Source organism: Sceloporus undulatus, chromosome 8 (genome assembly GCF_019175285.1).
Source record: "Sceloporus undulatus isolate JIND9_A2432 ecotype Alabama chromosome 8, SceUnd_v1.1, whole genome shotgun sequence".
NCBI classification, from domain to species: Eukaryota; Metazoa; Chordata; class Lepidosauria; order Squamata; family Phrynosomatidae; genus Sceloporus; species Sceloporus undulatus.
This window is the reverse complement of record NC_056529.1, coordinates 31051336-31072620: the sequence shown is the minus strand read 5'-3', so window position 1 is coordinate 31072620 and position 21285 is coordinate 31051336. Positions and strand designations below refer to the sequence as shown.

The following is a 21285-nucleotide window of genomic DNA, read 5'->3' as shown; positions in this document are numbered from 1 at the left end:
AATCTGACGGTAAAGACTAATACAGAGAGGAGGAGAGAAAGAGACATTTTGCAGCTGGAAGGATTTCGGAGAACTTATCACAGAAATGAACAGTCCTCTAAGGAAAAATAACTACTGTATATACTCAACTATAAGTCGACCTCATGTATAAGTCGAGGGAAGGTTTTGGGGCCAAAATTATGGATTTTGGTATGACTCATGGATAAGTCGTAGGGCCATGTAATGAAGGATGCAAAGGATATCCAGTGGCCATGATGACTGGATGATGGTGGAAGTCGTAGTCCAAAAAGTAACTCTCAGTTTCAAAGCAGAGCAATGGAGGTCTTGGAGATCCACAGCGTCGCCATGAATCACGATCGACTTAAAAGTAGTTAACAACAACATCTCAGGAAACTACTCAGGATAGTTTGGCCAAAAGAAGTAACCCATCACAAGCTACTCAACTACTTATTCTCACACAAATATTTTGAATGGTTGAACTTGCAAAGATAATGTAAAGCATTGCAATGCATCAATAGCCTTTTATTTTCCTTAGCTCCTGGAAGGAATGTATAACATGAAAGCCCCTTCTGTAAATGGTGTGTGTGTGTGGCTGACCATGATCAGATGGGTGCAGATGGATGTCTTACTTGACAGAGCTCAGCCTTGTTTCCAAACCATCTATCAAATATATGCTTAATTAAAAAGAATGTATTCTAAGAGTCATGCTTTAACAGGCCTCTCTAGGGCTGGCCTCTACAGAATGATGTCCTCCTAAAGGAAGAGAGGAATGCAATAGATCAGTGATGGCGAACCTATGGCACGCATGCCAGAGGTGGCACTCAGAGCCCTCTCTGTGGGCACATGTGCCATCACCCCAGCACTTTGCCAGAATTTGTTTCTAGAAAGCCAGTGGGACATGGCACTTTGCAATAAATAAGTGGGTTTTGGGTTGCAGTTTGGGCACTCGGCCTCTAAAAGGTTCACCATCACTGCAATAGATCGTTCCCAGAAACTACCAAGAGGCATTCTTTTCTGGCCTGAATCCAACTCTTAGTCCTCAACAGGGCAATTCAGATTGTTAAGTTAACACTTATGTTAACACCACGAGTAAATAAATCTACTCTAAGTCGGAATAACAATTGGAGTTACTACAAGTGATACTAGGTAACACATGGGCATATAGCTAGTAGGCAGTGATATCTCCCAGAAATACATGGAAATCACCTTTTGTGTATGGGCCACCTTTGGTTTAGAGCTGGTCCTAAAGGCAAACTAGCAGGAATACTAGACCACAAGAGTGAACAAATCTAAGAAAGGCGTATTGCTCTAGATCCCTCACCAACATTTTTAAAAAGGAAAAAAAAGGAAGGTAGTACAGCGGTCATCATATTCTCTTCATCCACTTATTTCTTCAGCGGAGTGAACAGTTCTGGTTTTCTTTTAGGTCAATGCATGCAGAGAGAAGCACACCACAGCAGTTATCAGCACAGTAATCCATGCTCCTTGCAACCCTGTGGAGGAGGAACAACTCTTCAAGGATCACAGGTGGAAATTATATTCAGCCTCTGTTTAAAGACCTGCAAAGGAGGAGACTCCACCGCACTCCGAGGGAGTGTTTTCCACTGTTGAACAGCACTTACTGTCAGGAGGTTCTTCCTAATGTTTAAGTGGAATCTCTTTTCCTGTCATTTGAATCCATTGCTCCAGGTTCTATTCTCTTGAGCAGCAGAAAACAAGCTTGCTCCCTCCTCAATATGACACCCTTTCAAATACTTAAACAAGGCAAGCATGTCACCTCTTCTCTTCTCCAGGCTAAACATACCCTTCTCCCTAAGTCCAAACCCTTCACCGTTTTGGTCACCCTTCTCTGGACATGCTCCAATTTGTCAACATCCTTTTAAATTGTGGTGCCCAGAACTGGACACAATATTCCAGGTGGGGCCTGACCAAAGCAGAATAGAGTGGCGCTATTACTCCCCTTGATCTAGACACTATACTTCTATTGATGCAGCCTAAAATCACATTGGCCTTGTTAGCTGCCACATTACATTGTATCTCCCTTTTAAGAAACTGCTATCTGTCCTGAACTCTCTTCTCTCTTACTATTTCTGACCACTGGATCATCCCAATTATTTCCCCGAAACAGCCTTCCTAAAATTTATGTTTTCTTTAAGTCAGAAGTGGTAAGTAGTTTGGTCAGTAGTTCCCATCAATCTCAGCCAGCATAGATAATGGTGAGGATGATGGTATTTGTAATCCAGCAACTTCTGTAGTCCAACAATGTTGTATTCCAGCACTCTGGGTTAGTTCTAAAATGGTCTCAGTTTTTAAATGACTATAAGTTTTGGTGGTAATGGCACCTAAATATAATGTTGTGTTCTTTTTTATCCCTGTTTTTAAACATTTTGGGACTCTTGCAGGCTTTAGAAGAAAAGAGCTTACCATGAAAAGCAGCAGCAGATCCAGACTGAAATCCAAAACCTGAAGAAAGAATAAATTGGTCTGTTAACAGGGAACAGTGAATATTTTGTATGGTGATTTATGGTATCATTTGTTTATATGTCTGTCAAATGGACCTGAATGGACTTCACTTTCCTTTTCCGGCTGGCAAAATTATCCCTTTTGCTTATCATTCTGCTCAATACTCCTGATGCTTCACATTATTAACTAGACCTCTCTGAGTATGGCTCAATACAAAACAAAGACAGACAGGCAGGAATGTGTACTGCATGCTAAGATACCTGCTTGCACAAGCCTCACAAAGAGCATATATAAAGACAGGGAAGAATTTCAGTTAGTCCACATTTTTAAAAAGCGAAGTGACCACATTTGAAAACCCAACCATGCCATGGTATCTTGTGGGACGCATGGCCTCCAAATGGTGAAGAGTGCCCCTACCAAGACCCTACCAAAACCATGCGGCTTCCCTCCGGAGGAAAACTGAGCGCCTCCAGATTCCTCCATACCTAGCACTATCTAAACAAAAGACATTGATTGCAAGAACCATGACATTTTTGAGACTGGAACAACCACGATCTCTCAGCTGCCATGGCCAACGTCATGCTGTCGGAGGGATTCTGGTAGTTGTAGTCCCAAAAAGTAATTTTCCCATTGTTATATGCTTTCCAAGACCATTCCAGAGTGAAAAGTCTGATAGATAATTGTTTTAGTATCGTTGGTGGGTTACAGACCGCCAAAAAATACGTATGAAATACGTATTAGGGTTAGGAAGGGGCAGTGCTTCCGCACCCCCCTAACCCTAGTACGTATTCCATACGTACAACATGCCGGCGCCCCTTCCACATGGGGGCCACCATGTTTACGTATTGGACGCATAGCGTCCAGACGTGTCGCGGCGCCTATGACGTCGCGAATGCGCCAGCGGCGCCTCGCAACATCATAGAGGCGCCGCAAAAAGAAGCTCCAAAATGGAGCTTCTTTTTTGCTCCGCTTGGGAGCCGCGCGGTGTGGCTGCTGCGGCTCCCTCACGGAGCAAATGGCGCCGGCGGGAGACTGCCTCAAAGTGGCGGCCTATATCCCGCCAATATGAATATGCTTCTACTTGTGTTTCTATGAGTAGGTTTCTATCTGTGGGTATGATAGCTGGAGAGTGAGGAAAGCTGGGGGGAAAAGAAAGCAATTATTTGGAAAGGTGGTGCTGGAGAAGAGCTCTACAGATATAGACTGTGAAAAAGACAAACGGGTGAACGTAGCATGAGACAATGTCAGTCATTGGAAAAGATGGTAACGTATAGTAGAAAGCAGTAGGAAAATAGGGAGGCCACACTACAGATGGAATGACTCAGTCAAGGAAGCCATGGCACTGAGTTTGCAAAACCTGACCAGGGTAGCCGATAACTGAGTCTCTTGGAAGTCCCTCATTCATAGGGTTGCCATAAACTGAAGTCAACGTAATGGCAAATAACAACAACAATGCTTTCATGCTGGTCATGTTTGACCGCATGTACTGTACATGCTCAAATTACAAGGCAATTAAACTGATGCAAATAGAACTTGACTTCTCTTAGCTTCCCATTCTGTTTGTCTACCTTAGTGAAAGCTAGACCATTGCTGTTGTACAGGACAAAAAGTGTCATTACCTTTGCGGACAATGGGACCCAAATTCAAGATGTTTCCTGTCCCCACATCAACAGCCCGGCGGCTTCCAATTCTAGGGCAACTCTATGGAATCAAAAAGAATTATTTCCATTTCAAGAAATGAAATGTAATGAAGCATCTGTTGTAACAGTGTCAGCAAATATCTGCATGCACTCAGTTCTGATTTATGCTTAACAGTTAAAACCCTACTTACTGGTTTGCAGGCTTCGGTGCTACTGTCACAAAGCCGAACTTCACAGTGGAGATAAACAAGGTCATGATTCCCAACAAACTTGAATACTTGAAGAGAAAACTGTCCTTGAGGTCCAACTCCATTTTCTGGCACTGTTATTGTCGAATCTTGTGTCTCTGGACAGCTATGATATCAATAAATCAAACTTATTAAGCAATTAAACGAAGGTGTTATGAAGATCGCAGCCAAACAGGGCAAGGAGTTCTTAAGCTGAAAAATTCTCCTCAAGAGCCTGCTCAAACTGGGCAACTTTCACCACAGATTTGGAAGCACTAAATAGAACTATTTTCCTTCACCTTATCTGAAACCACATATATAATCACATATATGGTTTACAGGCCATCTGCCATCCAGGCATTAAACAGCCACTTAGGATTCAACTAACTTGCCGCTCTGGTGAACCTTGTGTCTTCAGACTATGCACTGGGCCCATCTCTTGTCCAGCTGTGCCATGTTTTGCCTCTGCTCTGGATCGCATTATACTCTGTTGGCCCTGATCTTTCATATTCCGGTATCCTGAAAAAATGGGAAATGATCAAGTAGTAGTTTGTTTTATCGTACCTGTTTTGAATGATGTAATATTTCCGAGGATCCGTGGCATTTGCTGTAGGCGTCGCAAAACAATTGTCCATCCTTAAGGCGAACTGAGATGTGTCTCCCTCTGTGATCATGACGCCAACATACAGCCAGGACTGTGTGGATAATATGGCCTTTGGCCCCTCATAGGGTGAAGTGTAATTTTGATCTCGGTAGAGAGCCATCTTAACTATAAAATGCCCTGAAGCCCCGGCGCTGATGTTAATCGAACTGGAAGGATAAAAAATGAATACGATGAAAAGCTACAAAAAGGGGCCTTGGTCACTGAGTCTCATCACTGGATGGGAGACAGATTTACAGTACTTTTTGTATTTATATACATATTTTCAACATTATCTGCACAAAACTCACTCATTCTTTTCACAATAATTCTAATTTGGGGGAACGTTGAGGGCCAAGAGTCACACTGCATTATTTGGAACCTTCTAAATATGAACAATCTCTGCATTTTTCAATCTGCACTTTGGTCGGGGAAATGCAAATTAATTCTGCTTGCTTAAAAATATGAACCCACTGCAACCATCAAGCATTTCTCAGTTAGAATACTTACAGAACAACCACTATGAATTAATAATTAGAAATAAGCCCCATGGAATTTCATGGAGCTGCCCTTCCAAGTAACCATGTATAATAAGAAGCCCGCCTTTTCCCCAAGACTCAAGACTTACATGCGACATAAATCAAAACACACAAATCACCTCAGTACGTTAAGTTAAAACACAGAAGCCTAGGACACATTAAAATCATCCACCATAAAACTAAATATACACCAATTTAAAAGTCATAGTTTAAAATGAACTTGGTAGTCCTGCCACAAGAGATAAGCCTTTAAGGGGCTAAACAGACTGGCACTAAACACTGGCATGGGGCTGGAGTGGGGATGTGGCGACCACATGGTGGCTGCACTGACTCCTCCCCAATACTGGTGTCATGCCACACACCTGATCACACAGTGGGCAGCATCATGCCATTTCTTTGGCACAGTGTCTAGAAGTGCACCAAAGACTTGGCATAAAGCCGCCACCGCCACCATGGCAAGGATGTCTTTTTGCCACTCTAAAAAGGAGTGGCATTTTGCCGGTTCTTTTTACAGTGGCAAACTTCCAGACTGGGGCTGCAGCGTGCAGTTGCTGCCGCCTTGATCCAGCGCTGAAATGGAGCGCCGGGACGACGGTGTGATTTACCCCTATTACTCTTTTAAATTCAGACAGCTTATTAAACTGTTGAATCTCTCCTGTTAGGCCATTCCACACTCTACGGGTGGCCAATGAAAAAGTCCTCTGGGTGACCGTTGCCAGCCTAGTCCTGGCCAGTTGAAGTAAACATCCCCTTGAAGACCTGAGTGTACGAGGAGGAGGCTATCCTGTAGGTAGCCTGCATCTAACCATGTAGAGCAATGTTTCCGAAATGCTGGTCTTCCAGGTGTTTTGGACTTCACTTCCTGAGTGACAAAGAGTAAGGCAATTAAAGCAAGAACCGCACTGATGACATGTTACCCTTGACTCACCCACCCCACTATACTGGCACAGATGAAAGAATCAATCAGCCCATCAATGCCAAGACATTTGGGTGACGCATCAGTTTCTACTCATCTCCTTTTCTGCCATCAGTATGGCTTACTGGGGTTGAGCTCAGAGGAGCATTATTCTCCAGTGATAGGAGTGCTAAGCAGAAATGAAAGTATCATTAGCCAAGATTAATAGCCGTTCCCTTAATAAATAATGCCTTACCGGACAATGGGCTGGATGGCTGTTCCGAGGCTGATTTCCATATCCAGCGGGTATGAGCAGTGAAAATTAATTTTGATTTCATCCTCCCTAATGACAGCCCCATCTGCCAGATATAGTGTGTTACTATATGTAGCATGGGTTTCGTTTTTCTGCAGGAAGGAAAAGAACGAAAGCAATGCAGCTCTTAACTTCTGTAGAGTTACTTGTACGGATGTGTTAAATGTTCTAAAGCAAATATGTTTGATGCACAAAAAGAATTTTGGGGAAACTGAAATGGCTCCCCAAAGCGCCTTCCTTGCACTTCCATAGTTGCTGGTACTATCTCATTGGCTGATGTTTGGGCATAATTCTTGTATTTCTTCTTTCCTGACTTCAGGATTCCAGAAATCTGGGGTCATATTCTAGTCAGTCATGCATCACTTTGTGACGCAAAGTTAATCCAATTCAGCAACCGGATGATATCACAAAGCTAGTCCAAGTAAAGGCAATATTTCCTACCTTCACTCTGCACTGGTTTTGTGATACTGCCATATAGTCACTCAACTCTTGCCTCAAAGCATCTCTACATATAGACACTATTCAATTGCCTAGCAGAGAATTCTAGTGTTGCTTTTATACCAAACAGAAAACCTACCGTCAGTTGTGTCCCACATTGGCCTGCTTGCGTTGGAGTCACCACTGAGACCATCGTCTTATTTTGCTTCTCTTCGAAACCAGCACATTTGTGGTCTCTCAAATACATGATCGCATCACGTATTCCCATTTTATTCAGGACACATCTTTCGAAAGAGACTTTGATTTCATCTGCACCACATTCCAGTTGTGGCTTCAAGCTGGAAATATCTTAATAAATAACAGCAGATTAACTATTTACCAAGTAAATGCTTTAATGGTTTTAAATTGGTTGTATGGTGAACCTTTCAGTTACAACTGCCTTGGCCAGCTGCCTTATTGTTGCAGAGGCAAAGCAATACCCCAGAGGAGAGGATCAAAATTCAAAATGACCTTAATAGATTAGAAAAGTGCAATGAACCTTTTGTTTTAACATTTTTATTCCACATACCAGAGCTGTTGAACGCTTCACTACAATAGCAACCCCATTCTCCATTCACCAGCTTGCATTCTTCTTCTGCGTTGCATTGGGGACATGGATTCTCAATGGCCTGGGGATCTAAAGCGCAAAGAGTACCATGATGGATATGCAATGCACCTCTTAACAAAGCAAACCCCTTCTACAAAATAATCCCAGACAACATACCTGTGCAATAAGACATGTAACAGGCTGGTGTCCCATCAAACTTATAGACATAATAACCACCGACACAAGCTTTCACCTGGACAGGGATGGACCAGTAGCAACAGGATCCTTGCCAATGGGCACAAGCAATGCGGCTTACTATTCCAACATCACTTGTGGGATGTGAGCCATTTAGCCACATAGGTGCGACAGTATTGCACCTCTGTACTGGTACACAAGCGTCTGGCATACGCACTCCTCCACGGCCTATGAACCGATACCATCCTATTTTATCACTGTCACAGTTGGATCCTGATCCATAAGAAGTGCTTCTCCAGGATTGATCCAGAACTGTGTGACTCAAGCATGGATCAGTGCAACTGCGGGATCCGTTGATTCGAAAGCATTCTTCAGCAAAAGCGTTGGCAGCTTCACAGTGGTAGCCATTGCCCTTGTAGCCCTTGGGACAAGAACAGGAATAGTTGCCCGGATTGTTAATGCAGGTTGCTAAAGTGTGACAACGATTTAAATCACTACTGGAACACTCATCTATGTCGGAGCAAGTGGCACCATCTCCAGTGAATCCATCTTGACAGATGCAATGGCGCAGATTTCCATTTTCCACACACGTAGCATTGGAATGACAGTCTGAACATGTTACCATAGCTGATGAAATAGAAACACATCTGTTTGTGCATGATCTTTACATAATTTCCAAAACTGTAATGAAGTGACCCTCCCGCTACCCTGCGGAGGATCCACATGAGAAGAAAATACGCTGGGGTTTGGTTCCAAGATCCCCCGTGGATAACAAAATCCATGGATGCTCAAGTCCCATTAAATATAATGACATCCAAAATGGTATCCCTTATAAAAAATGGAAAGTCAAGGTTTGATATTTGAAATTTATACTTTTTTGGAACATTTTCAAACCGTGGATGCTTGAATCCATGTATAAAGAAATCCATGTATAAGAAGGGCCAACTGTACTAGATCACAATCTCCTGCTTCCACAAAGATCAACCACGTTTCTCCCCTGGACTAGATGGAGATTAGGTTTGATCCAGTATGGCTCTTAGGAGATTATTGCATGCCAAATCAGCGCCGGAGTAGACATCGATTGTAACTGTCATCGGCCTGGGCTTCTCCCACAGCTTTTCCTAAATGGGCAAATCCTGTTCATGAAAAGCTGCAGGAGAAGCCCAGATTGGATACGGGCTGCCTACTGCCTGGGCACAGGATATTGCAATAAGATCTGTGGGTGACGGTTACAACCTGCGTTTATCCCGGTGTGGATTTAGCATGCGATAATCTCCTTAGATGCTTCCCATTGATCCAGCATGGGAGGAAAGAGCATGCTATTTTGAACAGGCTCACAACGTCAAGCAGGTGCTCACTAAACTGTAAAATGGGTGTCCTTACCAGTCCTTTGGCTTGTTGACTCTTCAGAGGTGGAACATTTAAGACTGACTAAGAGCCACAACAGCTGGAAGGTATGTCTCATAATTAGCTCTTCCAATTAAAAGCCAAGCAATCAACAATCATGAGGATATCCAAGGCCAAAGAAGAATGATGATAATGTTGTTGATGATGATGAATCCAAGCTGCAAAGAAAACAAGACATTTTATAATCATGATCTCACTATTACCGCTATCTCTTTTTCACAACCTATAAATAAAGAGGTAAATCTGATATTATTAGTAAGAGTTCTATATCATTTAGTTGTTTAAGTGGTTTCATGTAAGTTAAAGTGCTTTGATTTCACATCATGGGCATAAAATAAATATCTAAATTAATTAAATAAATGGCAGAATGTCTTGCCACATCAAAAAGCTCACGCAGAAGCATCCGTTCCAAGATGCTACTCTGTAACCCTTCCCTGGAGTAAATCCCACTGAATTCAATGGGCTTATTTCTGAACAGGCATGTCTAAAATAGTTCTTTTGTCCTACTGACAATTCTGGCACATTCTTTATGTCCTGATCACCTCCAACAAGCAAGAACAAAGATAGTTGCCCATTATAACCTTAAAGCCTCACTCAGCATTTGAAATAAATAAAAAAACTTACTAGTAATTAATAAAATACATTATACCTTTCCTGAGGATGTTAGGATCGATGCATCACCAATATAAAATCATTTGCTAAGCCACAGGTGAAAAGATCCAAAGCAAAGCCCAGTGGCAAATTCCTGGCTGTCCCTTATATAGACCTTGAAAGGGGAAATTGTTCTAAAGATGTTTAAACAGCTTTATTTGGATAAGCAATTCTCATGACTTCCCACAAAGTGGAAAATCGACCTTCTGTATAAGTGGACACAGTGTCATTTTTCTGGCCGTCTGGTTTCTCTAAGTCGCCAAAGTGATAAACATCAGCATTTGATAAAAACGCACTGCTAAAACATCATTTTGCAATGCGCCATAGGCCAGCCATGCGCTATTTAATTCAACTCCAATCCATTTAACTCCTGCCAACTATTTTGTTCTATCTTCAGTCGTCAATCAACAATATTTTATTGTATTTCCCAGCTTGTGTCTACAAATCATGGGCAATATATACAAAACGACTTAAGTTCGAGAGAAACGTATATGAAAGTATACATGCTTTCCTTTAAGAATGCAAACTGATTTGGAAATGGAAAAGGACTTAGGACTGACCTCACATGAAAATAGCAATAGAAATAAACTGATTTAAATCGAAACGTTACATTTATCTCATTGTTTTTAATGCAATTGTCCATTAAAAACATGTATTAAAAGCCAGAAAATAACTGTGTTACTGTTAACATCCCCTATTATTCACTTGTTTAAAAGAAACAATGCCTAAATCCTGGCTGACTCACGACTTGTATCTTAGTCTTTTAAGCAAAAGGATGTGATTAAAATATCCTTGGGATATTGGAGAGATTTGCAAACATTCTTGATTTGACAGCATGATTAAGTAAATATAGATTCGACGGTACATTAAGAAGCGCCAAATCCATGGAGTAGTTTGTTCCAGTCCTTGCATGAATCCTCCTGAAAATAGATGGCTTCCATCAACAATTGCTTCTGGTTCTTGGTGCATATTCCACCCGCCTACAAAATACAAGGCCTGTAGTGATTGCGGAGATGGTAGGATTAGCTTTTGCCAGTTTGGAATAGCAGTGCTTTAATAGATCCAGGCCTTGTTACCAAAGAAGTCCTACTGTCTTGCCTTGGGAAGGAACCTTGGCCATTGGGACTCCGCCTGGTCCCCAGTTTCAAGAGCACAACCTCTCGGTAAATAAAAGCACATATTAAAGGCTATTGAGACCAAGATCTGGTACTTATTAAGAAAGCAAGAAGCATGTGAAGACACAAGATATTTATGCTAAAATAGTACAACCCATACATTACCAGTTGCTAGCCGTTGTGACCCTTTAACTGAAGTGGCTTCAGCCAATGCTTTTTAACTCCCAACCTACACCGGTTAATATGGTCAGCATGGTACTGACAGGCGCTTTGATAAACTGATAGGTTTCTGCATCTGTTCCTGTTTGTTCCATCTACTTATATACTTCCTCCCTTTGTGAATTGTTTGCCTCTTGTAACCACTATTGTGTCTGCAGGAAACCCCCTGGAATATCATGCCATCTGTTTGGATCCCTGGTATCAGTGCCCTCACTTTACAACTGGCATTTCTTATGGTATCCAGTCTAGTGCCTTTTCTTGTGGCATGACTGAACCTCACTTGTGCTCATTTGACCTTCGTGATTTTTCTGTAACCTTAATGTTTAGTAAGCTCCTGTAAATCTCAGGCTGACGCCTGGTGACAATCCAAGTTTTATGTCAGGGTGAGGAAATCTATAGCCTACAGCAGGTCCCCATCCAGCTCACATGTTTCTTCTACTGTTATCTTTGATCAGTGATCAGAGGTAACGGATAAGTTGTTTGAAGCCCAGGAAAGTATTGCATAGAACCAGATTTTTGCTTGCAGCTTCAAACTGTGTGGAACTAAGTCCTGGTTTGAAGCTCAGGAACCAAGCTCTGGTTTTCAGACCTGGAAGCATACGCCTGGGATGGGTCTTAGGAAGTTGTTGCATGGAGACTTACTCTTGAGTAGGCATGGCTAGAATCAAGGTGTGCTTTGGGTGAGGAAGTATTCAAATGGTTTATAAATTGCATCTGGCCCTCCCGACATTGTTTTGGCCTCACCTTATGTCCATAGCAGCTGCTTCCTCCCATGACAATGGTGCAGTGAATCAATTCTGCGTTTGAGTCCCTGCACTCTTTCCCCTGATATCTCTCCTATCACAGCATCTTGGATGGTTTACTTTATAAAATGTTGACCGAAACCCAGAGCAGATTTGCTGCTTGACTAACATGGGAGATACCAACCATCACTGGCTTCTTCTACTGTTGGAAGGTCATCAGCTTCATGCAAAGATTAGTCAATATATATTTTTAACTCATATGAAAAATGAGCTGAATGAAATTCTCACCAATCTGCACTGGCAAAATCTAAATAAGTAAATAAGTACATGAGTTTTATATGAGTTACATAAGTCCATCTCTTCCCACTATAGAGAGTACCATGCTCATAGTGTAGCTATTAAGAGATATGAAGTCTATCAGAAGGAGGTTGTGGCACCTCTAATGCTGCAGAAGAAACTGGAGACAGATCTCAAGATGCTTAAAAGTTGCTTGTTTTAGGGGGAAATGCTTTTTAAAAAAGAAATAAAACAGCCATCTTTTGAGCATGAGACTTTAGACACCCATCCTTTGAGCATCTTGAGATGTATCTCTACTTTCTTCTGTGTATCCCATTGGATGTTCCCTAGTTTTTTCTTCTTTCAACTCTTAATTCAGTACCACAAACATGGTTGATGCCATAGAGCAATGTATTTTGCTTCAAGAGCAGTGAACACTAGCTGCTTTGAATCACCGCAAGGGCAGGACTTTGTTTCTTCGCCTCTGTTTTTTGCAGTAGCTGCTCACTCTTTGGCCTTGGTCTGTTGTTTGCTTTAGCGATGGGATAGCCAATGTGATCTGGTCTATTGAAGGCTTATGGGAGATTGGACCGGAGACCTGCCACCTGCCAGTTCTCACATGCCAGCGGAAAGAAGATAACAGAGGAACGATCGCCCATGGTAGGATAGGTGCCCATGTGGCAAAGAGTAAAATGTTTGGCAGTGGGGCCCTATGCAGGTCAGGAGTAACAAAATGAGAGATTGAGAGAGAAGGGTGGACCAGTGTAGGGAGATGTGTGCAGTGCTTGGCACAGCAGTGTATTCTCTCAGTGACAAGAAAAGGATTCATCCCAACGCAAGGACTAAGCAAATCTCAATTTGCAAGCCTGGTCACATCATTTGCTTCAGTGATATGAAAGGAAAGGGAAGAAGGCTCCCAAAGTCCTCCAACCAGGTCCAATACACAGTATCGCCACTTGACCAGGTTGTTCTGATATTAGTTTTAGTCCCAGTCCTTCCCAAGAGATGTGTATGATACCAAGACGGACACAAGCCATTGGTGTAAAATAAGACTTTATTGGTGATGAATGTGCGTATTTGAGTCCCTGAAATGCAGAGAATGCATCTAAATACACACAGTTCTTTAGTTTGGTTCCACTGTGTCTTTTTCAAGGGATGAGACCCAAAGGCAATACAGATCCTTTTTCTTCCACTTTTACACTAATTTTATTAAGGAAGTATCAGTATTGGGATGATGTTATGGGGATGTTGTAAGGTACAGGTGGCAAACGCGTGGCCATGCAAAGGTTGTGTGACCAGATTTTGCTGGGCCACAACTCCTATCCTATTTTATTAGTGGAACAAGTTGGTCTGAGCAGCCTGCAGATCCCTGAATCTCTTTTGAATGGGGAAAAACACTTTCCAGACTTTACTCCTGCACACAGTGAGAGGAAAACAAAGAAACCCTCTTTGAGAGAAGCCACAGACTTCTTCCAGGCGGTTGAGAAGCTGCTCTGGCCAAGCGTTAGTGAACCGTTGTGTTTGTTTGACCTTGGTTTATTATTTTCAATGCTTTCCTAAATTTACACAATCCCGTTAAAAATGATTTTACACAGCTCAGCCACCCTTGAGAAGGCAGCGCTCTTCCTACAATTCCTCCTTCTGCGCAGTGTTGAGCTCCTCTTCCACGCTCTTTTCTTTTTTGGCCTTTGACGAATCCTGCAAAAGAGAGAGTTTGAAAAAAAGAAATATGTAACAGACCCTTGTAGTAAGTAGCACAATTTTGATGCAAATTTGGGGTATCAAATGGCCACCTTAAAAACTTTCATCCCTTCCGATCCTTCCTGCGTCAGACTGGAAGGACAAACAATGAGGTTACTTTTAAGCCTCTAGAGTCCACCTTCCATGGAGAGATGAGATGGCCTCTCCAGTTATATATTCATTTTAAGGCAATGGCTGGTATTTGGAGAAGTACGCAATCCAAAGAGGAACTTTGGTTCTGATACGTATATTAGTTTAGAAAGTGCAAGTTATATTAATGAACCAAGAACAGTACATGAAAATACAATCAGTTTTCAGTGGTTAGAACTGGTTGTGCCCATCTGTTATTCCAGAACCGTGGCTCCCAAACTTTGGCCCTCCAGATGCTTCAGACTTCAACTCCCAGAAGTCCCAGCCAGCTTGGCCAACAGTCAAGGATTCTGGGAGTTGAAGTCCCAAACATCTGGAAGACCAAAGTTTGAGAACCACTGTTCTAGAACTTCAAAATTCTCACTTACCATCCATCTTATATATGGTTTCTTTTTATGAGATCAGTGTGATGATTTGACAGACTCGGGACTTTACTGCACCGCCTCTGATACATGACTTACCTCTTCCAAATTTGGAAGTTGCGCTGATTTTATCACACTTATTTGTGTTGTCTCCAGTGTTGAATTCACAAATGGCTGCAGCATGTACAGTCTGAGGAGCAACTTTTAAATCAAAAGTATCCCTTACCTTCTTTCGTGCCTCAATCTGTTCTTCTAGGAATTTAGCAAAAGCATCAAGAGTGTATTCGCCTTTATATGGGATGACCTTAAAAGAATAAAAGAATTGAAAGAGTTTAATGTAAGCACAGAAGGCTCTGAAGTCTAATGGCCTCAGTCCACTTTGGTCCGCTGTGTATATCATATAGAAAAATGAGAACATTAGAAAAGTTCCACTTGATCGGACTAAAGGGAGAAAAGGTAGAGCCATCATGACTGGCTGATTCATCCTGTCTTAAAGCTGCCAAAGTTGGTGACTGTCACTATATCTTGGAATAGTCATCTTCAGTTTCACTAAATGCTGCCCTATAGTCAATGGGAAGGGATATAGAGAGACACAGCAAAGATCTGAAGTCATAGAATCATAGACTTGGAAGGGGCCACAAGGGCCATCCAGTCCAACCCCTTGCCATGCAGGAACTCACCATCAAAGCAGATGGCTATCCAGCCTCTGTGTAAAGAACCCCAAAGAAAGAGATTCCACCACGATCCGAGGAAGGAATGTGCTTCACTGTCAAACAGCCCTTACTGTCAGGAAATTCCTCCTAATGTTGAGGCGGCATCTTTAACCACATGAACCTATCTATATACATGTAAATACATTTAGACAGTGTGTATATGATACTGTAATTTAAAGATATAATTTTAATCTTGGTAGCTGTTTACGTCACGACTATTACTATTACATTCAGTGGCATATGGGAATTAAAATTTATCAGTAGCGTTAGTACAAAAAACATTACCAAGGATTCCATATGGCATGGTATGCAAGGAGTTCAACTGGGAGGCTGGCACCATGAGTGACACCAACTCTAGTGACGCCACTGTTTGGTTCATTATTATTATTATTAAGCTTTTTATATAGCCCTGTAGATTTACACTAGAAATCTACCTTAGAATCTGGGCATGTACACCTAGCGACACAGCACCTGCTTCACAGATTAAATGAGGCGACAAACGTCTTTGAATATAATTTATGTACGAGGAATAGGAGCAAAAATGAAAACCTGAGTAATGTCTCAATTATAAAAGAGAAGCATTGAATTGAATTACTTGGATCCAGAGGTGATGTTCTTCCGTCTATTAGATTATCCACTCAAACAGTAGAATATGAGCATTTGTTTTGTTTTTGTGTGTGTGTCTGTGTCTTTAATTTGATCACTTTGGAAGCCTAGTGTCTAGTAGGAACTGCATGGTCCCCTTTCCTTTCAATGCAGCACATCCACTGCATTAAGCAGAGGCTGTATGGCCATCTGTTGGGGATGCTTTGATTTAGATTTCCTGCATGGCATAATGGGGTTGGACTGAATGGCCCTTGGGGTCTCTTCCGACTCTACGATTCTATGATTCTATGATTCTTAAATCACCAAACGGTTTGATATTCCAAGCTGAAAGTGTCTCACCTCCGTTGTCGATCCTGCAGGGAACAATCTGAAGAAGGGGTAGCGTTCTAAGTTGATTAAGAGGATTTCGTTTGCTGTGTAGTCCACTTTCGCAATGACAACATTTTTGCGGCTTTCGTACATCTTGCCAAGCTCTTCCCAAACTGGGAACAATTTTTGGCAGTTGTGAGACCAAGGTGCATCTGTGACGGAGGAGGGAACAACAGAAGGAAATATATTCATCCATTTTACTGAACCCTCTCTCTAATGGCAAACGCAAGTATGCCAAGAGGACCGCAGTCCAAATAATAAATATGGGTGATACTCACGGAACATTACAAAGACATGGTTTTTCTTATTAAAGGCGACTTTGTCAAAGTTTTTCGCAACAAGCACTTTCACAGGCTTCTTATCCCAGCCTTCTTGGATTTCCTCGCTGGACCAATGTTGCTAATAAGAGAGAGGAAGATAAGGCTTGAAAACAGAAGGAAGCCACAAGGGATTCACTATAATACCTTGCAGTGGTGGTTAAATGGCAATTTCCACTGAAAGGGCTTACTGGTTCTTCTCTGGCGACATTTTCTTTGGCTTTAACCGCCAGGTCTCTAGCTTGGAGCATGCCGTCGAACTGATCATCACAGCAGCGCACATGTTTATCAGCATCCGCCACAACATAACTGATCCAAAATGCACAGGACAGGAATCTCACAGCTACACATCCCTGATAGATGGCTGTATACCCTCTCCTTAAACACCTCCTTTTTAAAAACAGTTCATCATCTCCTGGTGCCCATTCACACTACACAATTATAGCACTATTATTCCGTATTAACATCCTTGGTTACATTGCACAGTATTCTGAGATTTGTAGTTTAGGAACAGCCATTGAGGATTCCCAGCCAGAGTGGTCCAGTGCTTCACCAAACTATAAACTTTGGAAAACTAAAGCTTTTCTAAAGCAGTCCCTTAAGGTTCCAAAAATTAAGAAGCAACTCCTCAAGTCTATGTGAAAGCTGCTTCCCAGCAATGTCCATTCATTGGTTCTATAAGAAGTCTCATCCACTTTCTGTTATCCAGACAGCACTTCATCTGTTTGAAGAACCTTCGCCATAACTCTCTTTAAATCATCTCATCTGCAAGCAAAAGCACACACCGATCTTTCAGCAAGACCAAGATAAAAGACAATTTTATGAAGCAATGTGAAATGCCCAAGAACATGATGGTCCTAAATTGGCATAATCCCAATACAACTCAAGTGTCAGTTTCACTGGCAAACCGGCACAGTCATAATACCCAAGTGAAAAATCCAATCTGTTGTGATTCAATGCAAAAAGCATACCTTTGCTTTCCCTTCTAAGTAGTTCTGGCAGAAGGTTCGTAGGTTTTCTGGGGACACTTCCTCTGCGGGCATCTTGTACCGGGCATCGTTTGTCAGGTTTAGGATTTGAACAGCAGGGACTTCCACCTCAGTGACGCGGAAATATTCAATCACACGGCCATTTCGGGTTTCATCGGTATCCACTAAGATGAACATGATCTAAGGAATAAGAAAAACAACAAGAGATTTTACTTTCGTACATGCTATAACCTCCTTCTGCTAACTGGTGTCTTCCAAGTGTTTGGTCTTAATACAACCATCTTTGCTGACTATTGCTCATGCGAGTTGGAGCTAGGGAGTTGTAGTCCAAGAACTCTGAGGGACACATCTAAAAAAAGAACCATGCGCTGGTGAAAAGCAAGAGCATAATCTGTCTTGGAAGCACTGACCGCTCCTCTATTCTCTCATCCATCCAGCCTTTAGTATGGGCACAAACTGTTGTGCCTGCTAGGCTTTTGCAAGTTGTTTGGCATTGTATTCCTTGCTTCATCCTTTCCATCCTTTGTCACATGCCCCTATGTTTTACCCTCGACTTATACATGGGTCATATCAAAATCCATAATTTGGACCCCAAAACCTACCACCAACTAAGACACGAGGTCGGCTTATAGTCAAATATATATGTGTGGAAGAATCGGGGTTCCCAGATGAGTTTCATCGTTGGCCCTTTGGCGATAAGAAAACAAATAACGCTGGTCAAAACCTTGCAGGACTATTGCATATACTTTGGCTACAAAATTCAGGTCCAAGTGACGTGTGACAATCTTATCCTTTGGACTGAAAACTTGCTTCTACAAGGTTCTAGTGACACAAAAAGTTGTCCTTTTTGCAGTTAAAGCAGCCAACCAAAGGACAAAAGGAAAGGGAAAATGTCTGATGAAAGTAGTAATACAATAGGTTTCCTTATATTTTGTTTAAAATTTAATACAGTTTGGAAGTAAAACTTTGACACCCGACACTGGAAAGACAAGACCCCAATCCAACTGTCGACATTGCACACTACCAACCTTCCCCCTGAATTCTGGGGCAACAGAAGAGTAATTTTCATAAGCTTCGTTGAATGCGTCTGAGTTTTTGGGCATGAACAGAACAATGTGGCTTTCGACAGGGACATCAAAAATCTTCACAGACGTCTGAAAAACAAAAATCAGATTTCTCACAGATGTTTAACAAATGAGGGCCAGAATCCAGAACTACCCTAAAGAGTGTGTACGCACTACACATTTATAGCAGGTTAACTGTCATGGCTCCATCCTTCCAAATTCTGGGATTTGTAATTGGTGAGATCTTTTGAATTCCTTGCCAAAGAGCTCTAATGCCATAATCTAGGGGCCTGTATTAGAGCTATGTAGCAAAGAATTTTAGGGACTTCACCAAACTATAAATCCCAAGATTCTTTAGGCTGGAGCCACAGCCATGACAGTTGTTAGTAGAACACAATATTTTTCATTTTGATACCATCCTCTGTATTTTGAGATACCACTGTCAGCTCAAACATTACATATATGGGGAATGTTGCATATAACAAATGCTATAGACAAAACTTCCTTTGATTTCTAGAAACAGTTCAACAAATGATGCAGAAATGAGGAGATACACATTTTAACTGAATACATATGAAATACATTTGACAATAATAAGGAATAGATACAGATTGAATCATCCATCCTTATTCATACATGGGATATATTCTTTCTGCACCCAGTAGTAAACCCACAATTCATACCCCTCTCAATGCACCATTGATTTTTAGATGCCAAACATTAGACGTACCTCAAGATTATACTCTATGACTAAATCCATAGTAAATGTTTTTATTAATCGAATGAGCTCCACTTTATTCAGTTTGCCTTCTTCTGATGCTTCATTATGAATTGGCTTTCCCTAGGGGATAAGAAATATTAGACTTTTTAAAAAGCCCTACAAATAAATACAGTAAATACATAAAAATAAATATCACTGTTATCATTCACGCTTATTGAAGCTGGGTACAGTATGATACCATTTGATTCCATTACTGTTTTAGGCCTTTTTGGAGACTTGAGGTGTAGCCGCATGCAAAATTAAGAATTAGTACTTGGAGAATGATTTATTCCTAATATATATATGGTCATATATACTATACCTTCTGAAATATACCTTACACACACACACATATATATGTATATGTATATACCTTCTGAAATATAATCACCATATCTTCTCTCACACCGAAGTTGGCGAAAACCTCTTTACTGGCGGTTACCCCAAAAGGGAGTTCTGGGACCTCTCTTGCAGAGTCATAGAAAACCTCCGCAGCTCCACCTTGAAGTCTCTGTTTGAGAAAAAAAAAAGTGTTGTACATCAATATTATAGTAAACTGAAAGGGATGAAGACAAAATCTATTATGTGCCTAGACAAACAGGGAACCTCTAACAGCTTGAAAAAAAAAATCACATTGTTGGTCTATGGTTCCCAAACCTTCTGAGAACTGTAGTCCCAAAGAGCAATTTTTCTGGAATCTCTGGCCTTTCTAATGGATGTGGCCTTGATAGGACTCATCGAGTCAAACATCTACCATTATCAGTGACAAATCTGCAAATACATAGCTAGGGATGTAAATTTAAAGTATTCCTAACATACTTTTTCCCTTTCTTTCTAGAATCAAGCACCATTCCTTTGATCGTTCTGCTCCAGGCTGAAAATCATCAGAGTTGGAGCTAAGACAGACAACAAATTTTGGAGGTGCCCAGGATGCTGCTATGACAGATGCCAGAAAAGCTGGGAGATATATTTCTTCCAAGCTGACTAACAGCCTTACATAGGATTGGAGAAAATAAGAGAGTATTTCAGTAATAAGGTAAATAATCTGAGGGTTTATGATCAACTGGGGCCTTATGCACCAAAGGATTTCTATCCCACCACACTGTTGGTTATGCCATAGAAAATGCAACACAGTTAGAACTACTGAACTGTCCAAGATCCCTGAAGAAGATGCCTTTCTGTTTTTTATCAGTTGGCAGGATGCAGACCATTTAAAATAAGTAAAGAAATACCTTGAAAAAGCCAATCACTGCCAAATCTTCAGAAGCAATGAAGGCTTTGGCCTGTTCTGTGCTGTTAATAAGTACACTGCTAGATCCTATTCTTCTTTTAACCCATGTAACAAAGCTAGCGGCGTCTCTGACTCCTGTAAAGAAAGATAGAGAATCAGTTTGGCAGCTGGTGGTTTCTAGATCAGCAGAGCAATCCGCTCCAGGCATTAGGCCATTCATTAAAGGAACTGTCCAATGCACTAAACCTTTTCCTAAACTAGCTTCAGCACCTTGGATATTCCTTTCAAATGTGGGTAATACCCCAGAATTGATTCACTACCTCAATGACGCCAGCCACTACTGATCAATAAATGTCACTAGCCCCTTTCAGAATGATCCATCATGTACTGAGTGAGTGCAGAGGAGGGTTGTGCTAAACAGTCCTATTGTGTGCTCTGGTGGCCTTAATTCTTTTCAGCAAACGCCTTTGCGCAGGTAGCAGTATATCCAAAATTTCTACAACTGAAGCCATTTTGTTAATTTTGGCCTTGTTTTCTAATCTATTAAGGTCATTTTGAATTTTGATCCAGTTTGGTATCATCTGCAATAAGCCCTCTATTCCTTCATCCATGTTGTTGATGAAGATGTTGAATAGCA

The 21285-nt window shown here is 41.5% G+C and overlaps 2 protein-coding genes across 2 annotated transcripts in view; both read right to left on the bottom strand.

Moving 5' to 3' along the window:
- Positions 1-874: 874 nt before the first annotated feature.
- Positions 875-9401, bottom strand: UMOD (uromodulin). Its single transcript, XM_042438185.1, has 10 exons — positions 9320-9401; positions 7919-8563; positions 7724-7831; positions 7295-7503; positions 6661-6809; positions 4895-5140; positions 4295-4457; positions 4083-4164; positions 2425-2463; positions 875-1493 (listed from the first exon to the last, which is right to left on the bottom strand). Exons 1-10 carry the CDS (start codon positions 9399-9401, stop codon positions 1423-1425), a joined length of 1794 nt encoding a protein of 597 aa, XP_042294119.1. The 3' UTR covers positions 875-1422.
- Positions 9402-13383: 3982 nt separating this feature from the next.
- Positions 13384-21285, bottom strand: part of PDILT (protein disulfide isomerase like, testis expressed) — a 16315-nt gene continuing 8413 nt past the window's right edge. Inside the window, exons 3-11 of the mRNA XM_042480888.1 lie at positions 20650-20783; positions 19791-19928; positions 19388-19498; positions 18622-18747; positions 17576-17773; positions 16566-16686; positions 16258-16439; positions 14826-14903; positions 13384-14045 (exon numbers count right to left, since the gene is read on the bottom strand). Coding sequence (XP_042336822.1) covers positions 13974-14045; positions 14826-14903; positions 16258-16439; positions 16566-16686; positions 17576-17773; positions 18622-18747; positions 19388-19498; positions 19791-19928; positions 20650-20783 — 1160 coding nt within the window. The 3' untranslated portion in view covers positions 13384-13973. The remainder of the gene's footprint in view (positions 14046-14825; positions 14904-16257; positions 16440-16565; positions 16687-17575; positions 17774-18621; positions 18748-19387; positions 19499-19790; positions 19929-20649; positions 20784-21285) is intronic.